General features: G+C 40.9%; 1 protein-coding gene across 1 annotated transcript in view; it reads right to left on the bottom strand.

The window, feature by feature from the left end:
* PLXNC1 (plexin C1) overlaps positions 1-26,232 on the bottom strand; it is a 69,324-nt gene that overhangs the window by 19,355 nt on the left and 23,737 nt on the right. The window contains exons 7-21 of the mRNA XM_059473128.1: positions 24,820-24,889; positions 23,387-23,462; positions 23,214-23,267; positions 18,662-18,801; positions 17,448-17,627; positions 16,096-16,183; positions 14,973-15,179; positions 14,668-14,859; positions 11,179-11,278; positions 10,053-10,154; positions 9,601-9,704; positions 5,777-5,818; positions 5,163-5,287; positions 4,419-4,617; positions 2,878-3,024 (exon numbers count right to left, since the gene is read on the bottom strand). Coding sequence (XP_059329111.1) covers positions 2,878-3,024; positions 4,419-4,617; positions 5,163-5,287; positions 5,777-5,818; positions 9,601-9,704; positions 10,053-10,154; positions 11,179-11,278; positions 14,668-14,859; positions 14,973-15,179; positions 16,096-16,183; positions 17,448-17,627; positions 18,662-18,801; positions 23,214-23,267; positions 23,387-23,462; positions 24,820-24,889 — 1,826 coding nt within the window. The remainder of the gene's footprint in view (positions 1-2,877; positions 3,025-4,418; positions 4,618-5,162; positions 5,288-5,776; positions 5,819-9,600; positions 9,705-10,052; positions 10,155-11,178; positions 11,279-14,667; positions 14,860-14,972; positions 15,180-16,095; positions 16,184-17,447; positions 17,628-18,661; positions 18,802-23,213; positions 23,268-23,386; positions 23,463-24,819; positions 24,890-26,232) is intronic.

Below are 26,232 nucleotides of genomic sequence, written 5' to 3'. Positions count from 1 at the left end.
TGTCAGGTGATCCAAGGTCTGTGGCCTTTTTAAAAAAGGCATGGGGCCCTGCCAGGGAACAGCTCTAATGCAATTCAACCACTACATGTTTCCAGGTTCTCTTTTTTTTCTGGTTACAAATGGCCTGAATGTTAAAAACCTCTCCTGATCTGTGGAGCTCACCCTGATTTTTAGGAGCCTGTCTGTATCCTGCTTTTACTGGTTTGGAACTGAACTCCAAGTCCTGAAAGGAGAGATTCTCATGCAGAGCATCTACACCCTTGTTTGTACCCTGTTACTGATTTGAGAATTGAACTCCCTACCAGATATATCCCTGTATCTTCAAGTGCCTACACAGCTTAAAAAAATCTGGACACCAAATGGCCACAGATTTGCTTCACCATCTCTATATAACCCTCTTTTTGGCTGTATTTTTTTATGCTTTGCTCTGGAGAGGTAGATTTAAATGTACTGCTATTGTAGGGCTGGGCAAAGAGGAAAATCAAAATACCAACAAAATACTGCAAGACTCAGAATGTAAATGCAATGAGCAACTGTACAAGTGCACTTGAAAACTGAGATCAGAATTTATTCCATTTAGCAAACAAAACCTGCATTCCTTTAGGCAGAAATGTTCTTCCACAGTAAGGAGAAAACACTTGGTTCCCAGTCTGTAAGCTTACAGGTCCTGCACATCAATGTAGTGCATCTGAAGTGGTGTTAGTGAGGGAAGAAAAATGCCTACTTTCTCTTAAGCCTCCTGTCAAATGCCATTTTTTGAAGGGAAAATGTGCACAGCTGCTTGCTTCCCCAGCCCAGAAAGCCTCAGCACTCCACCTAAGTCTCTTCACAGCACAGTTTCAGCTTCCAGCATAAATCTCAGATAAACCACCTAACAAAACCATTTCCCAGTCCAGCCAGAGCTACAGTCCTTGACGCTCATCTCTGCAATTTTATTGCAGGAGTCCTCTCTCCTTTTGTGATGGCTTTAAAGGGAACATTCAGCACTTCTCAGCTAAGCCCGAGGAATGCTGCACCTAAACGGGAAAACTGATCTATATTAACCCTATAGCTGCATCATTATCTCCTATTCAAAAGCAGGAATACAAAGTACAAAGGCAGGAAACAACGTTCAAGAAGGGCTGTAGGCTCTCAATTCCTCATCCATCTGCAGAGTGTTCCCCAGTGATAGCAAGTCCTTCAGACCACTTACCTTTTCTCCTCTTCACTGCAGTCTGAGCACAAGATCCTATCAGTGGCTACATGCATAGAAGTAGCTCTAGAAAAAGTATTTAAGGCTCTTCAGCAGTTGCAGAGTCAGCTATCCCCCCCAAGGGGCTCTCAATTTGAATGTGTGCTATAAATAAGAAAATATTTCTGTGCAGTCTACTAGTAACAGGCATATGGAGCTTGCTTGAAAATGGTTACTCTGCATCACCACTGCATTTTGCATCCTATGGATACAGACAGCAATATATTTAAATTTACTCTGGATCTCAAATACATGCCAGCAGGCAGCACACAAACAAGGAAACCAAAGACCTTGGATTATGTATTCGATTTTTAGTCACAAACTTCCTTTCCAAATGCACACTTGGTAACTTAGCCTGAAGTACCTTCAAATGCAGCCTCTAACAACAGCTTTGTAAGAAGAAGATCTGACTACTGCTTTATCAGTTTGAAGCTTTCATTAGAGAATGACAGGTCAGAAATGACCCACAGAAATGTTGCCATTGCAGTGAGTTTCCTATGTGGCCCAGTGAGAGAAGTCCAATGGACTGCTGACCGGCCACATTTTCCAGGGTCATGTAGTCTGCTCCAGTATTATACCTTAGCACCCCCAAGTTCTTGCTCCCAGGCAGACCTGGAAACTTCAGCCCTACCAGAGGCTTAGCCCATGGGCTCAGAAAAGGACTGAAAGCACTTGAACTGTCCTTGCTGTGGCCATTGCTGCCTGCCAATTTCTGCTCCCAAGGTGTGAAGCCCACTGCTCAGCAACACTTCTCATACTCCTCATTATGTCGCATAACTCTGACTGGAAGTCGGGAGTAAAGAAGCAAGGAAGCTACAAAAATAACTGGAAATACACATTTTTAAGTTCTCAGACCTAAAATCACTTGGAAACTCTGGAGCAGAAGAGTGCTCTGGTTATTCTGAAAACCCTTTTCAGACCTCCTCCTCCAAAAGCCACAATTTTTACATGATCCAAAGTGCAATAATCCTGCTATCCCTTTCTCATCTCAGTGTCACAATGACAATCAGTAAGGGAACTCCAGCTTTTAAAGACGTTTGGGTGCAACTGGAAAACAGGAAGTACTTCTTAGGTGCTTTGAGAAAGGCAAAAAAAACTATGGTAAAGTTCAGAAGCTTAGCTAGACTTCCCAGATATCTTGTTTTTAACCAAGCATCTAATTAAAATCCACAATGCTGTAACCATGCTAATTTGAAGATTATTTGGTGCTAATAATATGGAAACACACAACAAATCATTGCCTGAAGATTAGTCACAAGTAAACACAATAGAAAAAAAACCTGCTCTGCATTCCATTCTTTCATTCATTCATAAAGTGTAGTTTAGTTTAAATTCTAAGCATGTTTATATTTTTGTAGTATACTTTGAAATAAGAATGATTTTTTAATATCCTGAGACTTCATTAAACCTGCTCTTTGGTGATTAATGCATGCTGTGAAGTGAGGAGTGTGTGCTATTTGTGAAATGTATATCAGACAAACAGTTAAACTCTTACCATGTTTAGAAACTTTGTCAGCAATAACAATTTACTATCTGGGCACTTAACCACTACCTTAGTGTCTCAAGAGCCTTATTTTAGCTTCTTAGAAACAGAGAAAACATTACAGCTGTCCATGCCTGGAGGAAACACAAGCTGGCAAACATACCACTGTTTTGAATTCAGACACTTGCCACAGCAGCCAGTCTTCGTTGAGAGTGTACAGGGCTTTGCAAGTTATTGCGTCAACAGGTCCTTTGTTTATCCTCTGATTGAGGGTTGTCACCAGCAAATAGAAAGGTTCACCAATTGTCTCCTAGGTCAGGCAAAAAATACAAGAAACATGTATTTTTGCAATCATTAAATGCGCATGAATAACTGGAAAAAAAATGAAGTGTAACAAATGGTGTTATTTCCTTTTAAGTAACTCATTAACTCGCAATTAGAAAAGAAAATCCCTCCAAGCAGATTTATCTAGTTATTGTTTAACCTTCATCTTTTGCTTTTCAGTGTGAAAGTCTCATGCAAATAGCAAGGGACATCTGGAGTGAGTGGCAAGATAGCTCACAGCCCCTTGCTGTGCACAAGCACACTACAGACAAGCTGCTCCTACTCCACCTGGCAGACACTTCCTAGTTCCACCAAAGAGTGGGTGGGGGGTGAGACATGCACATGTTCACATGCATACTTCAGCTACTTCTTCCATTTCCAGTCTTTTGAGAAAACAAGCTAACAACTAGTTTCCTTTTGAATTGGTGTCTCCCCTTTTTGTCTCTGAAAAATGTCTTGGGAACAAGCTGGTGGGACTTACCCTGGTGTATCAGCAAAAGAGGAAATGAAACTGGGGATTTCCTCTCCTGCCTTACCCCAGGGCTCAGGAAAGCACCTGAGAAAGGAAGGATGTGCCTCTATTTCCACGTGACACCATTCCTGCAGCCCGGCTAAGGCATCTCACCAGCACAGCTCTGTAAAATGTCTGGTGTATGGAGAACATATCTCTGAGAGCTCCTCGGCACTCTCCTCAGTTCCAGGAAACCACTGTGAACTGCTGAGCCTCAAACAATTCTGCTGCTGTATTAATGTAAGCACTGATGAGAGTGATACCAACAGTGTGATAGCATCACGTTGATAAGAGAGACAGGAAGAGTAACCAAGCACTGAAACCAACAACAAAGTACTATCAAGTTACTAAAAGAAGCAAATATTAAAATGAAACTAAATGCTTATTTTGTTTTCATTTGAAGTAATTTAGATCTTGAAATCTGCAATACTGCTTGAAGGTTGAAAAGTTTGGAAAGAAGTTTAGTTTTCCAAAGGATGGTATTCCTTAAATCTCCATTTCTTGGTAGCTTTGCAACCCCTTGCATAGATGGGTACCACTGCATTCTGTCAAGTGTATCAGTCTTTTAATATGATTGCAAACAGATCTCACTGGGCTGAAATGTCTGGTATGAGCAAAGGATACGCTGAAATTACAAAATTACCCAAATCTTGCCCAAATACACGACATGATCATTGCTTGGAGATGTGCTCCTTTCCTGCATTCCACTGATGACAGCCAGCTAAGCCACCTAAACTAGAAGAGTGCTCACTCATAATGTTAAATGCTAGACTGAATGCTTTAAACTGATCCCTCTGACAGTTCCTACGGAAAAAATCAATTCAAGAAATTCTCTGCATATCTCATGTAGTGAAAAGGTGTACACATACCCGCAGAAACCCAGAAAGGCAGACAGACATCCAGTTTGTCAGCAATTTTTCCACCACAGATTCAGTTCGTCTGAGCAGGAGCTTAGGCTGCACATTGCTCGATTGCTCCATCAAGTCCCTTGTCAATACTTCCAAAATATGGGTCAGATAAACTAGCTTCGTTTGCAGTGCAATAGTCAAGAAGGATGCAAACAAGCACCTGTGGGGGCAAAAAAAGAATGCTCTAATTCTGGAATTTCTCTTCCCAGTCATCTTTAATAAATGAAACACACTTTAGTTTAGCTCATATCCTAAATTCTTCCTCCTTAGGCACATAAATTGTCCACTGTTCTCTACAAAGATATAAAAAATTCAAGTCCATCTGCTCTTGTGATTATTTTTTAAACACAGAATGTGTGTCTCTAAATTTAATTTTGCAGAACAACACCTGCTCCAGTGACAGAACATTTCTAAACTGTAGAACTGTTGATCTAACTGCAGGAAGTGTTTACAGTTTTGAACTGAGGTTCCCTGCTCCTTTGCCTCTTTGTTTACATGTACAAACATTCCAATTTCTCTTTAATTGCTTGTTTTAATGGCAATGTTTTTTCTTCCTCAGTGAGTACAGATGGAGAAGGAAAAATGCTCCAGAGTACTGCAAATTTGTTTTGCAAAAACTACCAAATACATTTGTGTGCCACAACCCATGTTGTTTCTTCCTGCTAATTCTTTTTCTTGAAGATGATAAGCATAATCATACTATACCTGTCTTTCACAGAGAAATTTTTCTGCTTTTCAAGGGTGTGAATGAGAGTAACAAGAAAGTTCTTGTTACAAATTAAAGCATGCAACATGTTGAAGCTTTCATCCTTGCTCGTTTGGTCTCTGCTCTGGAATAGTTAAACAAAAATAAGCAAACTGTAGTTTGGCTATGATGGATTCTTAATGCTCATAAAAAAATTGAAAGAAACATATGGGATAAGATCCTGGCCTCATTCAAATCAGTGGGAATTTTGCATTTATTTAAGGTGTCTCAGGATTTTACCAAAAATGCATTTATGTTTGTGTACAACACAGAATATACACATGCAGAGCATACATTTTCTGCCCTATACACAAAGCAATGCCAATAGTTAAGTTTGCCCATCATTTCCCATGATGAGATTCTGTTTTATCTAAGTAAGTCAAATACACATTGGATAAGAGCACCTTACACTTCAAACTCCTTTTACATAAAAACCCATGTAACCCCCCTCATGGAGGAAAGGGAACATGCTGAAAATGCAAGCTGATGTGTTCTAGGACAACACTGAGAGAAGGGATACAATCACTCTTGAAAAAAAAAATTAAATAAGGCATATCACACTACATCGGCTTACCTGGGGCATTTCTTCACTGAAGATGGATGCAAAGCCTCCTGACTAAAATATAAGGGGATATTTATCATTCACAAGTACACCAGAAGTTTCTAACACATGTATGTTTAACACACCAAGCATGTTCCTGATACTACTCAAAACAAAACAATGGAAATGTCGACTTCTAGCAGATACAATATAAAAACTCTACACAGTGACTTCTGTACAGGTGCTACCGAAGTTCACTGGAAAGTGAACTCTCAAAAATGACCTGGTATCATCTTCAATGTGCTGTGTGTGTTACTCATGCTGCTGAGCTGCACTAGCACAGCACTCAGCCAAGGCTCCCCAGGAAGAGCTGTGTGTCACTGTCATCTGCAAATGTGCTGGTGTGCAAGGGGTGCTGCAGGCTGCATCCTTCCCGGCTGGCACTGATAGCCTTGGGTAACAGGGCTGCTGTTAACCAAGTGACACTTGAGCTCATCTGCCTCCATTCATTGCCAGGCACCCCATGAATAGTCACTAATGAACTCGCCAGGACGTCCATGCTGGCAGTCTCCACTGAGGCACAGGTGCCACCACACATCCAGTCCTAGCAAAAGCTCTCACACAAAAGAAAGCTCCCAGTTCTCAAACACCTTGTCAATGCCTCTTGAGCAACAGATCTACAGCATTTACTGTCATCTGCTTTATCTGTCATGCTGGCAGCCCCTGGTTTCCTTACAGAACCACAGAATGGTTTGGGTCATAAGGGACCTTCATGATTATCTAGTTCCAACCCCACTGCCCTGGGTAGGGATATCTTCTACTGGACCAGGCTACATAAATCCAATCTAGCATTGAACATTTCCAGGGATGGGGCACCTACAACTGCTCTGAACAATTTGTTTCAGGGCCTCATCACCATCATCATAAGAAATTTCTTCCTTATGTTCAATTTAAGTTTATTATCTTTCAGTTTAAAACCATGAGCCCTTGTCCTACTGCTACAGAGCCTGGTAAAAAGTCTGTCTCCATCTTTCTTACAAGCCCCATTTTAACTGAAAGGCTGCCTTTCTTTCTGAAGGCTGAACAAGCACATCTGGCTCAGACATTCTTCACAGAAAAGGTGTCCCAACCTTCTGAGCATTTTCATCCCCCTCCTCTGGACCTGCTCTAACAAGCCCGTGTCCTTCTTGTGCTGGGGAGCCTCAGAGCTGGATGCAGTGCTCCAGGTGGGGTCTCACAGGGCACAGAGGGAGAATCACCTCCCTCAGCCTGCTGGCCATGCTTCTTTTTGATGTAGCCCTGGCTATGACGGACTTTGGGCTGTGAGCACACACTGGCATCTCACATCTAATCTTTCATTTACATATCTGATTGTTCATCCCTCCTTTTCCTCATTCATCCTGCTCTATTCTACCCTACCAAACTGTTCTCCCTCTTCCTCCATTGGATATTCCCATTTCTCCAGACCTTCTTTAGCAAGCCCAACATCAACTACCAATAAAAGACACACACACATGTAGAGTGAAAGAACCAGAACTGTGTTAAAGGTTAAAAATGCCTGAGAACAGGGAACAAGGATTGGAGCATTAAACCAAACAATGTGTGAAACTGAGGGAAAACAGAAATAAAAAGACAAATTTAACAAGCAAAGCAAAAATCAGGCTTAGCAAGCATCAAGAACATTTTAAGAGTAGATATAATATCCATTTAAGACCAGAAGCACTAAAAGCTATTAAGCCAGATCAAATATAGAAAACTGAAGCAGTGGGAAGCAAGACTCTCAGAACAAAGGTGGGGTGGATCACTCTTCATTTTAGGTATGGGAGTCCCTCTTTAAGCAGCTTGTCCCATCCTAAGGGAGATGCCTCAGACAAATGGGATGAATTGCTTTCCTGAGCTGCCCATCTCTGCACTGACTACAGAAGATGCTCAGTCAACAGCTTCAATTTCCATGGTAAAACAGCTGAGACAAAGCCCATCAATCACACTGGAGAGCACAAAGAGTGCAATATGGACACCATTCAAACACATGTGGTTAGTGAAGGAAGTGGTGGTTTGTCTTTGACCCTCCTGTCAACCCTTCTGACACTCAGCTGCAATATATACCCCACTGGCTTTTCTGATCTTCTATAATATTTGTTCAGTGGAGCACTGCTTTTCTGCCACATTCTTACAGCACAAGGCATGTTTGGACACTACTGCAATGTAAACAGTAAGTACTTGGCAGAAGAAATTGGTATACAACAGTTTAAGTAAGTTGCCTGACACTGTATGTTTGCAGAGAGCTAACAGTAGCAAGTGTACCTTTGTGGGATAAGTGTTTCAAACTGAGACTAAATCCAACTGAAATAATTTCCAGGATGTGCAGTGGCATGAGACTCACTGAGGCAGAACAGGAGCCCTTCCCATTTTTACTTTACAGACTGCAGCATAGTGGCAAATTTTATACCTTTTTTCTTAACTTTTTATTTGCATAGAGCACAGCATTTCCACTGAGTCAGCTTCCACAGACTATTACTGTTTTGACACGGGAAAGTATAGGAAAAGGTACATTCTTAAGAATAAAATGCTATTTTAATGCTAATACGCCTGGCAACAAAACAAACAGAAAGGAAAGAGATACAGGAAGTAAAGTTTCTTTTCCACTTTCTTCAAACCACCTGGTGACCTTCTAAAAATTAGGCTGGGGGCGTAACAGTAGTACCAGCAGAGATATTCCCTTTGGTGTGAGAACTGGACTCAAACGATACAGAGATTTTGCATATGTAATTGCTAAATATTATTCTGCTTTGGTGTCTGGTATTTGGTTTTAAGCAAATACCAAAGCCCTGATTCTGCAGTAGCACATGTATTTAACTTGATCACAATGAGCCTTTGCTAGGATCACAAACAGCAATGAAGTGAAGCAGTGCGCAGACAAGAGCGCAAGACCTGGCTGCAGCAGTGATGAGTAATACATGAAGCCTGGTAGATAATTCACATCCATACCAGTTATGCCCTAAACTAACCAAGCTGCTACTTACTGGTGCCAGTCATACAGGAAAATATCACCAGTTGGGATCACAGCTTCTGCCAATTGGATAAATGCTCGTAAGTACTGGTTACCTTCACAGTATTAATATTGAAAGCTGTGGCAAAGGCACTTATCAGCCTCATAATGCCACTATTATGAGGCTGATAATGGCATTATGAGGCTGATAATGCCATACAGGCAAAAAAAAAAAATTAGTAAGAGAAGTAAAACATTCAAGAGAACATCTGATGCAGTGGCCAAACTGCTTCAACAAACACTGAAAATATCTGCCTCTAAACTGGAAAGCACGTAACTACTCATGTCATTTCTAAGCATTTGAGCTGCACCCCTTTGAATCAGCATCTTACCATTTCTGTCACCACCTTGGTGTAGAAAGTCAGCACCATCTTAGAGCCATTTCCTCATCCCACAAATCTAATTAGGAAGTGTCATGATGTTAGCTAGCATGTTAGCTGGCCTGACTGTTACTTTAATTAGCTATAGCATTGGAAGTGAAAGCATGGGAACAAAAAAGAGCAATGGATAAATTATAGCTTAGTTAAGATGGCCTGAAAGGCAAGCAGCTCAGTGAGGCTGAACAAAAATAAATGGACACACACAACCGTTGAAAATTCAAGAATATTGCTTTATCTACAGCACAAAGGCTTGGCTAAATATAGAGATATATTTAAGTGTTGTATGGTAATTCTTAATTTAAGAAAAGTTTCTTGTGAGAACAAAGTGCAATTACTGTGTAGTATTTCCTTTAGTTATTTGATCCTGACCTTCCTCAATTTTTTACTATTAGTCAGGGCTGACAACTGAAAGACTTGTAAATATTTACCTCTGGAAAGAAAGTTCTAAGAGCAAAGTGTTTGTAGTCAAGGAAGGGAACCGTTCCAAAACTGTCCACCACATCTAATTCATCCATCTGCAGTTCAGCAAATCCTGAAAAAGCACCCCCCCATCCCCACCCAGAGAGTTAGTTTAGTTGACACAAAAACACAATTATAACTTGGCCCCAGTAGATATTCCTTCAAAAACAGTTTTCAGGGAAAAGGGGCTGTTTTTACAGCTGAAGCTCCTAGGAGCTGGAAAGTAGCAATCTACTTTTTTGTTGAAGGAAATACTACATGCAATCCTATTAGCTCAGTGCTATCTGCTACTGCAGAGCTTACAATATTAAACAGCAACTCTGATACAACACAGAAATATTCTAACAGTTACAAAAGGAAAATGTTTATATCATGTGAGCTTCTTGACAGTTTCAGTTCAGAAAATATGCTGCAGACCTACCCTCACGTATTTCCTTACGAATCTCATACTCCAGCAGCTCAAGTTGCTGACTCTGTTTACGAGTTAACTCTTTGGATTTGTATCTGGTAACTATGAATGCCGCTAAAACGAAGAGAAAAAGACTCTGAGTACAGAAATCACAGAACAGAAAACTCCTATACAAGATATAATTTATTATCAAGAAACACAAAGATTAATGTACATTTGCACAATTAGTGTTTTATTGTTGTCCCTGTACTAGTACCCATGAGCCCTAGTTATCTGGATCTATACATACCCCAATCTTTAGAAAAATCATTCCTTTTAACAAGGTCTTGAATTGTCAACCCAACTTTATTTGAAAGTGCAGCATATCCTGTTATATACAGCCTGCACAGTGAGACACAGACTCTAACAACCACTTCTACTAATAGCAACGTACTTAAGGTAGCACTGATTAAACAAAAAAATCAGTTGAACAGAAAATCCACTTACAAATTGTTAACTTTTCTAAAGCTTATTTAGAGAGAATAAAGGCGAGACATATGGCTCCTTTTTAAAATGAACTTCAAAAAAAGCAATCAACCAAATGAACAAATCCCTATACTTATTAAAATAAATAGAAGTTTATCAAATATATAACCAGGTAAAAAGACACATTAAAAAAAATGGAGCACCAGGAAGAGAAGGGGATAACTATTTACCTCCCTCAGTTTAGTAATGACCCACAAATTCATGAATCATCCAAATGAGACTGGGCAGAAACACCACAAACACTGACTGAGGATAAGCAGTTTGTTAGGGTACATCTGCCCCAGGGACAGGAGGGTAGCTGAGCTCTGACAGCTGGAAGGGACCAAGTTGTGACTCAAGGATGTCAGTTCTGTGGCTTGCTTCATGAAGTGAAAGTGAGTAATCCCAGCAGAACAGACAGAAATATTACTGTCTTGTAACACGCTCGTGATGTGCTGCAGTCTGACAACTCAGATTTCACCACCAGAACAGAGTTAACTTTGTCCACTCTTATTGGGAACAGGGCAAAACATCAGTCTGTTTGTGACAGTTCCAGACATGAGTATGTGCAGTGTCTATGTCCTGATCACACCCTCCAGCAAATCTAAAGCTGATAATACATTATTGTACTTACCTATAATGACACCCACCACAATAGGTAGCAAAATAAGAACATATAAATATATGTGTGATGATGTTGGTTTGACTTCATGCTCAAAATTTCCTAGTTTGACCTGAAGAAAAGCAATGGCTGTGTTAATAGAGGACAGGCATTATATCAGTGCTTAAAATGACATCTAATGTATTTTAAAAAAAGTATTTAAGGCACATAAGGACAATGGTAGATTATTGGGAATAACAGTAGAGGTTCATCAAAATGCACATGAACCAACATTAACTTAAATTTTACTGTATTTGATATTTAAGCAGGGTAACAGAGCAATGATGAAAAAATTGAGAAGTCCTCGTGTACCACCAAATTTTGCCATGCTCTTGCTGCAAAGAAGAGCCTCAAATGAAAGGCAAGATCTGGCCTCCAGCTGGGCAAAATGGCTGATGCACTCAGAGCTGCAGCTAAACATTTTGGCATTTTGAAACAAGGAAGTCATGTGTTTGCACTCACAGTGCTACTCTACTGAGCAGAAAAGTAAGATAAGACTCATAATAAGAATGAGGGAAGTAGAATTTTTTCAGACACACCTGGCCTACAGCCCTCTTCCCTATTTCTCTGAGGAAGTTTCAACCCCTTTATGTAGGACATTGTTCCTGAGGGTCATTAAAAAAAAATGCAACATACAGTACAGGTACAACATGTACATGAACATGTTACAATACATGTACAACATCCCCCAGCCATGGGCTTGGCAAAGGCAGGACAGGCATTAATTCTTAGGGATACAGGAAAGTGCTGAAGTCTGCCAAATGCCAAACTGAGGCATTTACCACTGATAATTATGGCAGGAGAAAATTCACAAAGGAGGATCTGAAAGAGGACTGCAAAAGCACATAAATAAAGGGTAGCTAAAGCTATAAACAGGCTAGACACAAAAATATGTTTTGGCACATAAAAAGAATGCCACCAAGTGCCAGGGACAGAAATGATCTTGAGATAATTGAAAAGGAGGGTTGAGTTGAAATTATTTTGGGTTACAGCAGGGAAGGCAGAGATCTGGTGATTGCAATCAGTGGCTTGTCACAGGAGGTGAGCAGCCAGGGCAGCTGCAGACTGCCAAATGGAGACTCACATCACAGCTACACAGACACAAGCAAGCAAAAACCCCACAGGGCTGGAAGGACACAGCCTTTATATTTCTGGGGCTACAAGGAACAGAAGACAACGCAGATCTATTTCCTTCATCAAATGTTACTTTTTCCTCTGATGTTTCTATGTTTTCACAGTTCCTATGCAAAGCCCTTCTGGTCTGTGCCTTCCTAGGATCCCATTAGCCTTTTCCAAGGCTCAAATGCATTAGTGGCTAAATTCATTACCCATCTTGTGACTAATACATCTACTTTTCTAGACTTCTCATGTCCAAATGAAGATTTCCTAAAGCAGAAATTTCTTTTACTTATCCTTGTTTATTGAAAAGTGAGACAAAGCATTCACTTAATTATCTGCTTATATTTCAATTATCTTTATTCTTCACCATAAGCTTCCTATCTAGTGGTCTCATTTCTTTCCTTATCTTTTTTCTTGCTTATGAATCACAGGCTATGTAAGGTACACCTGAATTAATCCAGTTCCTATTCCTAAATTAATTCCATTTTTCTGCATGACATTATAAAACATTCTCTGGCCTGGTAATGCCTCTGAGCTTTATGTTAGCAGTGCATGCCTGATTTTTGTGTTCAAGTCAGTAGTGATATTAAAGAATATCTGTATGAATATCAGCATTGCCCAGAGCCAGCTCCCCACACACAGCGTGTGATTTTTCTAACCCCTGGCAGCCTCATAATCACCATGTTAAATAGTTTACTGAATGACTTCCAGGTACATGTGATTTATAGTTTTTTGTTGTTGAGGAAAACACTCATCTTAGAAAATGAAGATATCTAGCATGATCTGCTTTAATTAAAAGGATTTTGACAATTATCCCATTTTTCACTTACCTCCAGGTCTTTCATGAGTAATTCAGAATACATTCTCAAGTGTTACATAGAGCTAGGATTAAATCAGCAAGCCTCCATGTGCCTAGGGTTTGGAGGTTTTTCCAATTTAAAATACTGAGTTTTATTTGCTGCTCTCCAGTCACACGTCTCCTGACCTCTGTTTTATTTAAAATCTTTCCTACTAAGCCTACATTGTCATGTGTCAGTTTTCCCTCGGTGCTGTGATGGGAATGATCCTGCTCCTGCTGTCTTGAGCCCTTTGATCTATCTGAATCTTCCTTCTGCCACAAGAATGGCATTTTCTTCTCTGACACCTTCATGCAGACTGATCATTCTGTCTTTGAACCCACACTCAATATGTTATTTCTTCTGGAAAACTAAGGCCAGAAATACATTTATTCTTGAGTCAAACTTATATTTTATACCCATCTTATCCTTTTTTCAGTGGCCCTACTTCTTCTATGATGATCTATTCATAAGGTTTTAAAAAATGTGAGGATTTGCTACTTCTATATTTTTCTTATGTTGGAAAAAATTTAAAGGTACTAGAAGTGCTATGTTATATGGTAACTATTGCATTTGATTTGCTTCAGTAAAGTGCTGGCCTTTCTATGACAGTCACTTCTATGAAGTCTGCAGGATGAGCATGTGATAGAGCAGGGCAACACTGATTTTTAAATGCAACACCAAACTCAGAAAGGCTTTTCCATGCCATAACTGGCTCAGATGGCAGGATCCACAGATGGGGGATCAGTTAAAAGTGATAAAAAATCAAGAATAGCTTGGTTAATCTTTACTATGAGCCATATGCCTTGAAGTCAATAGAGTTATTTCAGTTTTATACCACCATACACTGCAATAAGAGTCTGGCATAATTTTTCTCCTTCATAAATGGTAATCATAGCATTTAAAAATTTGTATCTTCATCTTATTCATGGAGCAAATATCTTAAGCTGCAATTCAGCTTTGACATCCATGCTAATGTCCTTATATTTGGGCCTGGCTTTGTGCCACATGCTCAAAGCATTTTAGCTTTCCCAGTGCACATTGAATTCCACCCCATTTTTCATCCAGAAATGCCTTCTGTCTCACTGGTGATCCCTGAGACACATCCTTACCTACTTGAGCAGAACAAAGTGACTGGGAGAACACAATCCTTTTCCTCATGGCCAATGGAGAATTAGATTGCTTACAGATCTAAGACGAGGGGCTCTCCTGGAGACAGTGATGCTGTTCCAATGATGTCTCCTCTGCAGATTAGAGGTGTGACTGCTACTGCTCTCCTGGAGCTCAGCAGCAGTGAGTTCAGCTCTGCCTGCAAAGCTCACCTCTGACACCACCCCACAGACAATGAACTCAGGTCTGTCAGCGCACCTAAGCTAGGCAGGCATGCTTAGGCATGAGGAAGAAAACTGTGCTACCAAGTACCACGACAGCACTAATGATACATTTCACTTCTCTTGTATAAACATTCAAACGCTGCTGAATTGCAACAAAAGGGATTTCTACTTACAAAAACTTTCACAGTGGAAAAGTCAATCTTGTCGGTTCCTTCCCTTTTGAATTTGCACAGTATGGTGCTGCGGTCTGGCTTTTTGGTAATATTTTGGACACTGAACCATATCTTTTTGGTCTGTGCACCAGTCATATATAATAGATAAACCTCTACCTCCGTTTTAGAAATATTCAAGTTATCATTTTCTTTCTAGAGGGAAAAAATTGAAGGCAATGATCAGTCACTAAATACAGTAAGAAAAAAAAATTATTTCCAAGCACTATTTTAAATTAGGTACTGTAGTTTACTATTTCAAAACTTACATATATTTTTAATTCCAGATCAGGATCCAGTTCAGTGTGCAGCTGGTAGTTAATGAACACTGGGTCTGGGTGATAGTGTAATTTGACACAAGGTATGAAGGTAGTATCCACTTTTAACATCATATCAACAACTTTACCCTCTGTTGCATGGCTCAGGCTTGGTGTTAAATAATGATATTCAGATGCATTTCCAGGACACCTAGAGACCTAGAAATGCAATAGCAAAGCTCTCACAGTCATTAAATACTCAATAGTGGGTACAATCACAAACAGAGGCACTCAAATTTATTTTAATATCTTCCTGGCTTCACACAGCTACCTGCTAAACCTCTTCTCTGAGATCAGGGCTGCATGCAGAGCACCTGGAAAAATTTCTGTGTTGAGCTCATGTCTACCTTTAACTGCATTTGTCACACACTCTGCACACTGCTTTAAGGCTGATTGCTCACTGCTAGGGTAACTATTTCCTGCAATGAGACAGGAATTGTGACAATGAATTTTCCTTCTTTCCCCTCAATGCAGGTGACAAGAGAAGGGTAAGACAAGCTCTCCAGCACTCCTAGGAATTTGCTCTTTCTAACTTAACTCCTGAGAGAAGGGGTTGCTACACTCATTGTAGCATTGGGTCATTGTTTACCCCATGGTGATTGTGCTGTGTTCTGGTTTCTGTGCTGCAAGGGTCAACGAAGTGCTTACCTCCTCACAACCTTGGAGAAAGGTTGTGAGGTTTCATCCTAACCTCAGATCCAGCCTGCTGCCCCTCACTGAGGCAGTGGTACCCTGTGGGCTTTCAGCACAGAGCCAGAGGGAAGCATAGCAACCCCTCCTCCAACACACCCAAATGTGGAGACTGGGGAGACTCAAAAAGGACAGATTTGTCCCTAGACCATAAAAAAAGCTCAGGGAATTATGCAGGAGAGCAGCTTATGTGTATTTGTGAGTCTGTACTAAGAATATGTATAACTGTAATCCTGTAAGTGGTCATATTTATTTCAGCAGGGTGACTGACATGTCCGTGCAAAAGGTTGGAAATTATTGAGATCTCTTCTCCTCAAACCTTAGGAAAACAACCTAATGCATCAAGAGACCTCTATCTGGTATTATAAAGGAGGTTCAGACTTACTGTGAGGTTTGATCTCTGGTCATCTGAAATAATCACACTGTCCACCACATTAAAATTTCTACCAGTTGTGGTAATTTTGCGACCACCACTGCAAAAACCAAAGCAAAACAAAACACAAACAAACGTGGTGAGAAAGGGAGGTTAATATTATCTCTCTTCCCACAGACACATCCTGCATTAAGGTTTCAGCTGTGACTAAACTACTCAAGTGCATTTTGCTTTGGTAGCAGACAATATAATAAAGTCAAACTACAAAACAAGATAATTTGAGCTATACAGTGTACTTCCACTCCTTCCTCATAATATCATGGTAAATACTTTTGCTACCCCAAAACCACAGGACTTGATTGCACACACATGCATACTCCTTTTCAGGGACTCTTCACCTTTTTTTTCTATTGATGCAGCCAAGGAACCCAACCATGATTTAATATTCTGTTTCGAAGAAAGAGCGTTGTGGTGTTTCACTGCCCCAGCACAGCCCTGCCTGTGCTCAATTCTTGCTTCTTCAGGACAAACTCACTGTGCCAGGCTCCTCACAGGAAACATTCTCGGTGGTGTTCAGACCATCTGTCTCAGCACACAATGCTGCTTGTGTCTGAGGGCTGTGGCTCGCAGTCTCTGCTCTACAGAGTTGGAGTGGCTTAAGGTATTATTAATATCCAGCTGCCTGAGCTGCCTCTCACCTGGAGATGAGGGCATGCATCCTGGCTGCTTTGCTGCAGCTGCCAGCCCAATCCATTCCCTCAAATCCTCACTTGACAAGATATCAGATTCAGAACATGAGAACAGGTAAAAACTGTGAAAGCAGAGGGACAGGTGAAAGCTGTGCCAGAGAATATCTTTAAAACCACTGTAAGTCTTTCACCAGGTCTGTGAGTTTTCTGCAGAACACAGCAAAGGCTTGAAAAGGGCTCTCTTGGCTTTAGGGAATCATATTGTAAAGCAAGTCTGTGTACATCAGTGCAATGATGATTATTTTCACTTCACTTCCAATCCACTGATACTTTATACTGTTTCACAGATGAAGGCTATATTAGCATCAAGAAATCAAATTAATTGGAGTTAAAATTTCTGCTATCCATGTTTTGGGTTTAGGTTTAGTAGGAATAGATTACTTTTGACTTCTGTAAAGGAGACCTGAGGTAGGCAGAAGTCTACAGAATCCATCTTGCAGCTACTATGACCCTATCTCTTAAATCACTTCACAGGCATAAATTTATCCAACACAAAGCTTACAGCAGTCTTCCAAGCTTGCTTCAGCTGCAGTCTGGCCAAGGAAGAAGGCTCATATTGGCTCAGTGCAATTACATTTGAATAAATACATAAAAAGTACAGGAAGACAAACTTACCTGATCCAGGAGGTATTTGGTGTAATTCTAGAACATGACGGCAGAGAAACATAATGCAGGGTCATTGGTGGTGAACATTTTTTCCCATTAGCTTGGATACATATACTTTTGGCCTCTTTACGTGTTGGTGGGAGAGCAAATGTCATTTGTGTATCATTTAGCACATTTCTGACTTTAATGCTGAAGAAGAAAGAAAACAAACACTGAAACACAAGATGCCACTTATTGGTGTTACTAGATGAAGCCTATAGCCTACAGCAGGAGACAAGGAGAAAAGAGAACTGAATCTCTGTCTGAGCTGCCAGATGGAAGTGGAAAGAGAGAGCAGGGAGTTGAAGAGACAAAGTAGGGCATCTTTTGAATGAAGTTGCTATGTGACAATAATCACACAAAACAGTATAGATAATCAACCCTGGGATAAGGCTACGTAATGTGTGATTTTGCTGTTTACTGTGTACTTCTCTGTGCTAACAGCATGCTCCACGAGCTAGTCAAGAATGACAATCTTCATTTTCCTTTTCTTTCTTCTTTTTTTCTCTTTTCTCCCATTTTTTCACTCCTTCCTCTTTCTCTCTACTTCCTGTCTTACCCTCTTTCTCTCCTTTTTTCTCAGTGGTTCCCTGAAAATTCATGGTTGAAGCAAAAATTGAACACTACCTTTTCAAGTGCTAGCTATGTAAAATGGGCTTCCTAATCACAGGCAACCATTGCAGCTGCACCTGAAAATAACTGATTCAGAATAAGACTGCCTAATTATCTAGGGGCTTACACAGTGTGATCATCAACAGAGAAAAATAGGAGCTGTTGTACAAGAGATTTCATTCCCTGGCATGGTGTCTGTGCTTTACAAGCAGAATCCTAGAATATATGAGGAATATTTTGAAGCAGAGGAGATTCAAACAAAAACTGAAGCTTTCCTGTGACCTGGCTTCTTGCTGCTTGCTAGAAGGCATAGAGAGCCACAGATACGAAACTGTCCCACTGCCACTGAGAGAACTGACAACCCGCCCATCCTTTGTGTTGTACTCAAACACCAAATTCATTTTCAGCCCTTGGTAATTTAAAGTGAAAGTTTGACTAAAGGAGTGCAGAGCATCCTCTGCTCTGCTGAGGAGAGTTATATGACAACTGTTCACACAACCATATTGCTAGAGCAAAATGGATCCAATTTTCACCATGCAAAGTAAATAGTGTTATTTTTCAGTTTAACTCACACGTCTGGTTTACAGCCAGTGATTCCAGTCAGTATCAGTTTTATGCCTGATGCACGTGTAAAGTTTTCTCCTTTGACTGTTATTTCACTTTTGCCTAATGTAGAAATCCACAAAGGTTCAATGGATTGAATGCTGATATGCTATTAGGAAAGAAAGCAAAACAAGATCTGGTTATGAAAAGGCTGGGCACATAAGCAACAGCTGTATAAACAACCAGCACTCAGGAACACAGATTTCATGGCGCTGGGATACATTTGTATTAATAATTTTAAATCCTGTTTAACTTAATCCTGGGAAGTACTGTCAATCACAACTTCATTACAAAGCAACTATTTTCACCAACATATTTTATATTTCAATTTATCTCATAAGAAAGTTGCCTAAAGAAATCACTGTCTGACATGCTGGAAGGTAGGTAGCATAAAAACCCAGCTTGAAATGATATATTTCATGTGACCCCTGAAGAACTAAAAAAAAAAGGCAAGACAAAACCCATGGTGCTGTCACTATGAGAGATCAGATGAACAAATGAAGGCATCTTTTATGACCTGAAAAGGGGAAGCAGGGTGAAATCCTCGAATGAAAATTTAAGAAAGCACCCCAGAATTAGCTTTAGTAGAAAGTCTTTTCAAAGTCATACACAGAATTAAAGGTAGAAAACAACTGCAGGGGAGTCTTTTGGTACCTTATTTTTAGGCTAAGAAGTCCTCCAGCATTTAGAAACAACTCTAGTTTGCTGTGACGTTGTCACAGTCTTGCAGAAACTGTGCTCTTCTTTGTCTATGTTTACTTATTCTAACTTACTAACACTACTGAGCAAGAAGAGATATTTTTTCCCTACTGTATTCTCTTGATACTTTTGACAGCATCTCATGTTTAATCAGTTTTGCTGCTTCCCCAGTTTTACAATCACACAGACAGCTTCCTCTCTGTCTATCTTTCAGTCAACAAACTGAAACATTCAAAAAAACAGGAAAATATGCATGTGAAACCACAAACTGTTTGGGACCTGCTCTGGCAAACCATTTTTAGCTTAACTTTAGACTGCCTGTACTACTAGTTTAATTTGAGTTTTTAGAGCATTGTGATTATCCTGATTTTTGCTGTGCACCCCTGGACACATTCACTGGGAAGTTCAGTCTTCCTGATCCTGTTAAGGGTGCTGGTGCACAGCCTCTAGGAAAGTCCATCCTACAGGTTTTTCTCACCATTAATAATTTCATGTACCCAAAGCAGCACTAAGACTTTGGGCTGGTAGCCTGAGGGACCATTGGGGTCACAACACTTTGACCATTTCAAAAAGGTCCCTGCACATTGTCCCCACACGCTGCCACGGTTCACTGAATGCCAGAGCACCCCAGAGCAAATGAGGCATCTGTCAGCACTGACTGAAAGCTGCAGCTTGTGCCTTAGGAAAAGGCCAGAGAGTGCAAAGGCTGGGGCCAGAGGTCCTGTAAAAGGGCCTCCAAGATGACCTCTTGTGTGGATAATAGAGGAAGGCAAAGGAAATCCCTCACAAACAGCCTGAGGGGGAAAATTCACTCCCATGATGACCTGGAAATCAGTTTAATCCTTGGGACAGGACAAGTGAAGCAGAAATCTAAGATATTAAAGCCAACAAACCACTGTTTCTTTACCTGCATCTTTCTGCTTGTGTCCAACCTCCAGTGCACCAAGGACAGTCAATATCCTCACACAAATTCAGAAGCCAAATAGCACAGAAAGGAGGAAAACACTGTTTTGGGTTCTCACTGGTAACCATCAGGGATCCCTGAAGCACCAGAATACCACAGCATCACACAAACACATGGAGATCCCCAGACTGCATCAGGGCTGTGAACCTGGTGAGGGAAATGCCAGCCTCCCATTGCTCAGGGGTGCAGCGTTTCACTGTGGTGCCTCAGGGCTCCCACTGCTCTCTTTGCCAGGCACCACACACCACAGAGTGCTTCAGATGACCCGCCTTGCTTCTTTTCTTACACACAAAGAAATCACGGGAAGTATTGTTCGCGGAAAGTTTCGGTCCCCTGTGCAATCACCCCTTCCCTGAGGCTGCGCACACAGAGCCCCTCACAGCACCCTGCCTTGGTCTCCTGGAGTCAGTGCAGCCACAGCACCGAGGCAAGGTGACCTCAGCTACTCAACACTCCACCTCCCACCCAACCTGACTGCCATAATCTGCAACACTTGCCTCAGCAGCAAAGGAACCCAATGATTTCCTCACTGAAAACAGGAAGGACCCAGGGCCCTCCCTGGGCTCTGCAGTGCTCATTTCCCCAGCGCCAGACAGCCCCTGACCTTCCAGCTGCCACATGGCAGGGGGAGCAATGCCCAGGGGCAAGAGGGGCCACAGCAGAGAGGCAGAAGGATATTTATAAAAATCACTAGTTGTGAGGCATGTGATTAAAGTGTAAACATGCAAAGAGACATGCAGACAGCATGCACCAGGTCCTCAGGTAATGTAAATCAGCACAGCCCTGTCAGCTTCAATAGAGTTCCATTTCTGAGCTGCAGCCTCCTCCCCCCTTGCCTGGACAGCCCAACACTTCCCCGGGGCTGTGTGAACTGTGGCAGCCATGTCCTCAGAGGTGAGCTAAGCATGGCTGCAGGTGTCACAGAGTACCTGGCAGCAGCCCAGGTTGGGCAGGGTCTGCCACCCCGGGGAGCCCCTCCCTGGCACAGCCCCTCCTGCATGGCTGACACGCAGCCCCAAAGAGCTGGATGGGGGAACTGGTCCAGACAAACAACAACCTGCTGAAAGATAACACTTATTTCCAGCCAAAGCAGCTCCCTAGCCAAGGGTACTCAATCCAACCACTCCAGCTGCTGCTCTGGCAGGGGAGGGGGAAGGTGCATGCATAGAAACCAGCAGCTGGAGTCAGGAGGAGGGCTGGGGCTGGCACTGAAAAAAAGTATATTAATCTAAATGCTCAGCTGGGGCTGTGGGAAAACACAAATCCTCTTTCTCCACTCTCCAGTATGTTCTCCTTAAAGCACAAGCAGTCAAAGGAGAACAGGATTTCAAATGCAATTTCAAGCTCTCTGAATGGATCAATCACTTCTAAATAAACATCTGCCTTTGCACTGCCTCTGGTGCTTTCACTGCCTTGTCCATCACTGTCTTTCCAAGATAAGGCATGTGGAAGAAAGCCATCTCCTAGGCAATTCCAACTATTTACCAATGTCAAATTAATGCACTTGGAAGCAGAGCAAAGAAGAATTTCCTCTGTTTCACCAGCCATAATGCTTTAAATGCAGATCAAATCCAGAATATTAATGCTTAGAAGCACAAGTATTACAATCCCACGTGTCTCTGTGAAAAACAAGATGTATTTTGTGATTTTGTTTAAGAAACATCAGCTGAGCAGCTGAATTTAAGAGGTAATCCCTGTCTTAGAGGTAAAAGTCTGGGTAGTTCTAATGAAACACTTAGAGCTAAGTCACTATTTATAACAACTGTGCATCACTCACAGAAAAGCAGAAATCAAAAAGTGTAGGCAGCAAATCTCTACGTACTTACTCATCAGTCAGCTTTCTCTCCACTACTCATTTCTTTTTTAACACCTGTCATAAGCAACCACTGATAAAAAGATCACTCAGTTTGGAGAGAAAATAAAAAGATTTTGGTTCCATAAAGAATGAAGGGATAACCTTGTGGTTAAAGGGCTGACATATGATCAGAAGGTTAAAGGGCTGGCCTATGAGACAAATCATTTAGACTGTATGCACACATACAATCTATATGAATTCTGTAGAGAATTTAGTAACCAGATTCAGCAGGTACTTTGGCAGCACTAGTGACACTTCCTCCTTCCCAGTGATCCAGCTTGTGTGGATCCATCTCCAGTTTTGTCTACAGCCTGGAAACAAGGAAAATTTTTCTCAAAGTGTGAACTAGAGATTTACTAACACCCATGGATTTCAGTTCCTGGACTCATCCTCTAGCCACTTCTCTGTTATGCAGAAACTGGGTGGCACATCCTCCCCTTCCTTCTGCTCCCCTGGCAGCTATGTTTCAGGGGAAGCTGTGATCTGGCTGCATAAAATGAGGAAGAGGTTTGAGACTCTGAAGCCTAGTTTCCCAGAGTTGGCTGTGACAGCACAACTCAAACATGCTTTTAAGTCTAGGTAAGATATTAAGCCTGAAATGTTCTGCTTTTTTTTGTTGTTGTTGTTGTTGTTGTTGTTGGTCAGCTCACATGTTCCAGCCCTCAGCGTGCTGGCTCCTGTGGAGTGACTAAATACAGCATACAGGGACTTTGGCATTTAAAGCAATGCTGTAAACACTGCATCTAGAGGTAGGCACATGACAATTGCAGTGTTCACTGTCTCAATGTTTGCATCTGAAACACAAATTTTTGCTGGTACCTTTTAACACCAATAGAGCACTAAGAAGAAATAGCATCAATCCAAATTCTGCATTACCCTCCTTTGCAAATGACTTCCTCCTCATCCATTTCTCTATTTTTTCTGCAAAGTCCTCTGATTTTAAATAAATTTCTCCCCCAATCCAGAGAGCCTTAATAATGTTGATCTTAAAATGCTAACTGACCTCTGTTTTCTGCACAGCAGTGATCCCCTTGGAAACAGCTGCACTGCAATCATCCTGGAAAAAAATAAGCATTTCACCATGTCAGGATAGAAAAGAGACAGATTGCTGCTCAGATAAAAAAATACAAGGAAAAGGCATCACAGGGGATTCCAGTTTTCCCCAACAAACTTCACCTGGCAGGTGGTGACAGGAGAGACACGTATCCATTCACAGCTGGCACACTCACCCTTGTGTATACACCGTGAGCAGCTGGTAACACAGAAACAGAGTTTTTGTAAGATACAGGAACTCAATCTAGATTCAGTCATGAATGTCAAATTTAAAGTGACAGAAAAGAGCATAAACCCAAGGGAACAACCAAACAAACATGTAATGAGATGAATAAAAGTCCGTTTACCCTCCAAGCCCATTGTTCTGCTGTACTTATTCTGAGAAGAAATTTAGTATGAAATACAATCTGTATTGAGATGCTGAGAGTCATTAATTTCAAAAAAGGCAGGAAGCAGAGGAAACACTTTGGGTTACATTTTACTGTGATTTACTCCAGTACATTGAGTGGCCAGGTAGTATTTTTTAACCATAAAAGGGCAGAAAACCATCACTGATTTTTTTTCAGCTTGTCTGAACCTCTGTTCCATGTGTAGTGCTAGAATGTTTGTTATAGCTTTCATCTACCAAAAAATATTCCTGCTCTGAGACTAGTTAGTCTCTATTTTGCTTTGCAATGCTTCTATCAATATGGAAGAGAGCCAAGAGCAGCACAGTCCCTCTCCAAACATGCTGAGAAATGCTCTGATTTAGAGAAAGACAGCTCCTTCCCCATGTTCCTCCAGGGACAGGGAAGTGATGTGCCACTTCCCAAAAAGCAAGAGTTTTATCTCATCCTATGAATGAGCCTTTTTGCATAGGGGAGGAGCATTCTGAATGGGAACACTGTAGTTGCCTACAGCATATGTTAGCCAGATCTTTCTAAATATTAACAACCACCTATCATAAAGTGTTAGGCCACGTACTGGGCATGAATGCTTCCTCTGCCAGCTCTCAACAGTGAGTCTGAAAAATAATGTGTATAGAAGAATAGGTATTCATTATTCCTATTAGCAGATTACATGTTACTTTCTAGTTTAATTATATTCATGTTACCTATAGAGCATATTTAAATTGCATCTGGGTCTAATTTAAAACAGCTTCACAAAGTGATTTTAAAGAATCTCTTGACTTCTCTAATCTAGGCCTTACACTGAGTACCAGGGGCCCACCTTTCATGCAAGGACAAAAAGAATTTTAATCTTATTGTGACATCCTTTATTATCTCTTCAGGCACTTGTCATAAATCCAGTCATTGTAATGACTCTCCTACAGTTAGGTCCCATTAAATAAGGGAGTCATCAGAAGAAGCAGCTTTTTAAGGGGAAAAAAAAAGAGAAGGAGGAGGAAGTGGGCCAAGAAAACAGATCTGACTATCTTTAGTGCCATGTAACTCCTTGATAAATACATAAAAAAAAAAAAAAAGAAAAAATAATGATGAATGACTTTAGTCACTTCCCCCCCCCCCCCCCACACACAACAACCCCACAATGAACTTTAACAAGAATCAGGCTCTTACTTTTTCAACTGAAATGTTTGTGTGATATTCCAAGAGCTTGAGGACAGTGATGCTTCAAGAACTAGACAATCTGGAAAAATGCACATGTTAGGTATATGATGGATATTAGAAGAAATAACAGTTCAAAAATAATTTGAGTTGAAAACTCAAAGTAGCTGTTATATACTTGGTATGCACCTTCTCTCATACATTCACTCACGCTTCTGACTGATAAAAATAACCAGATGTTGTCCTTCCACAGAACTCTTCAGCTGAGTTATGCCAATGCTTTATACACATGTATTAATTAAGATTGATACCACCATTGCATGACAAATAAAAGTAATGTTATTGTCAGGATATAGATAAGGAAATGCTACTGTGAAACAGGGATATAAAATCATCTCTCAAAAAGCACAGAGTGATATATACTGTGGTATCACCAGACCCTGAATTTGTCTTCTAACACAGCAGACTGTTCTAATGCAAGAGACCCCACCATACCATACTTCTCTCTCTTTCTGTCTCACAGACTTGGTTTCAGAGTCTCCTTTTGTAATCTATGCAGTAGCAATTTTCATCCTATTTAAATCTTTTATGATTGCATGAGTCAATTTGCCATTATTTCAGCTAGCAATTACTATACCAACAATTCACTGGCAGCTGTGGTATGAAAGAGTATCTTCCCTTATGAGCAGAATACCACATCCAACAGTAGAACTGGATATATACCACTTAAGCCATGGTCTCTTTCATCTGTGTGCCTGCAGATGTGTAGTCTGTGAAATGAATGGCTGCCTGGGATCAAATGAAACCCATGTTTGCAGACTTTTCTGACTTCTCTATGCTAGAAAGTAGCTAGCTTTTTAATCCAGAAAAGTTACACAGATTTTAAGTATATCTATCCTGCAAAGACAGAGAAAACCTAACCTTTATGACAGGCTGTCTTGTTCAGATGAAAGCCAGCTTTGGCTACATCTGTGTTGCTCATGTAGGTGTCTCCTCCCTCCACATGGCAGCATGGCACTTGGGTGCTCACTGCAAACTCATCTGAACTGCTTGTTAGAAACAGCCCTTGGGACCACTCATATGTTCAAACTCCTTCCTAAATGGATAGCAGACTCTGACTTTAACAGCATTTTTATGCTTAAAGATGTGGATGAGTACAGACAGACATTTTGAAATCCTTCATCAAGCACCTGTTTGCATCTCCAGAAATCTAGTTATCAGCAAAAATCTGACGTGCTGATACACAATTGCCTAAATCACTTGCCTAAATCAATATATGAGAAAGGTCTCAGGCCATGAGCTACAGAAAGAGTAAAATACTCCTAGTATTTCACTAGAAGTAGTAAGTAAAAGTAAGGAATTTATCTCCTACTGGCAGAGCTTTTTACTTTTAAACTTGTATAAATACTTTAAAAACAACACTGT

This window comes from Ammospiza nelsoni, chromosome 5 (assembly GCF_027579445.1).
Source record: "Ammospiza nelsoni isolate bAmmNel1 chromosome 5, bAmmNel1.pri, whole genome shotgun sequence".
In the NCBI taxonomy this organism is placed as follows: Eukaryota; Metazoa; Chordata; class Aves; order Passeriformes; family Passerellidae; genus Ammospiza; species Ammospiza nelsoni.
The sequence above is the reverse complement of the archived record's forward strand: the minus strand, read 5'-3'. Positions and strand labels throughout refer to the sequence as shown.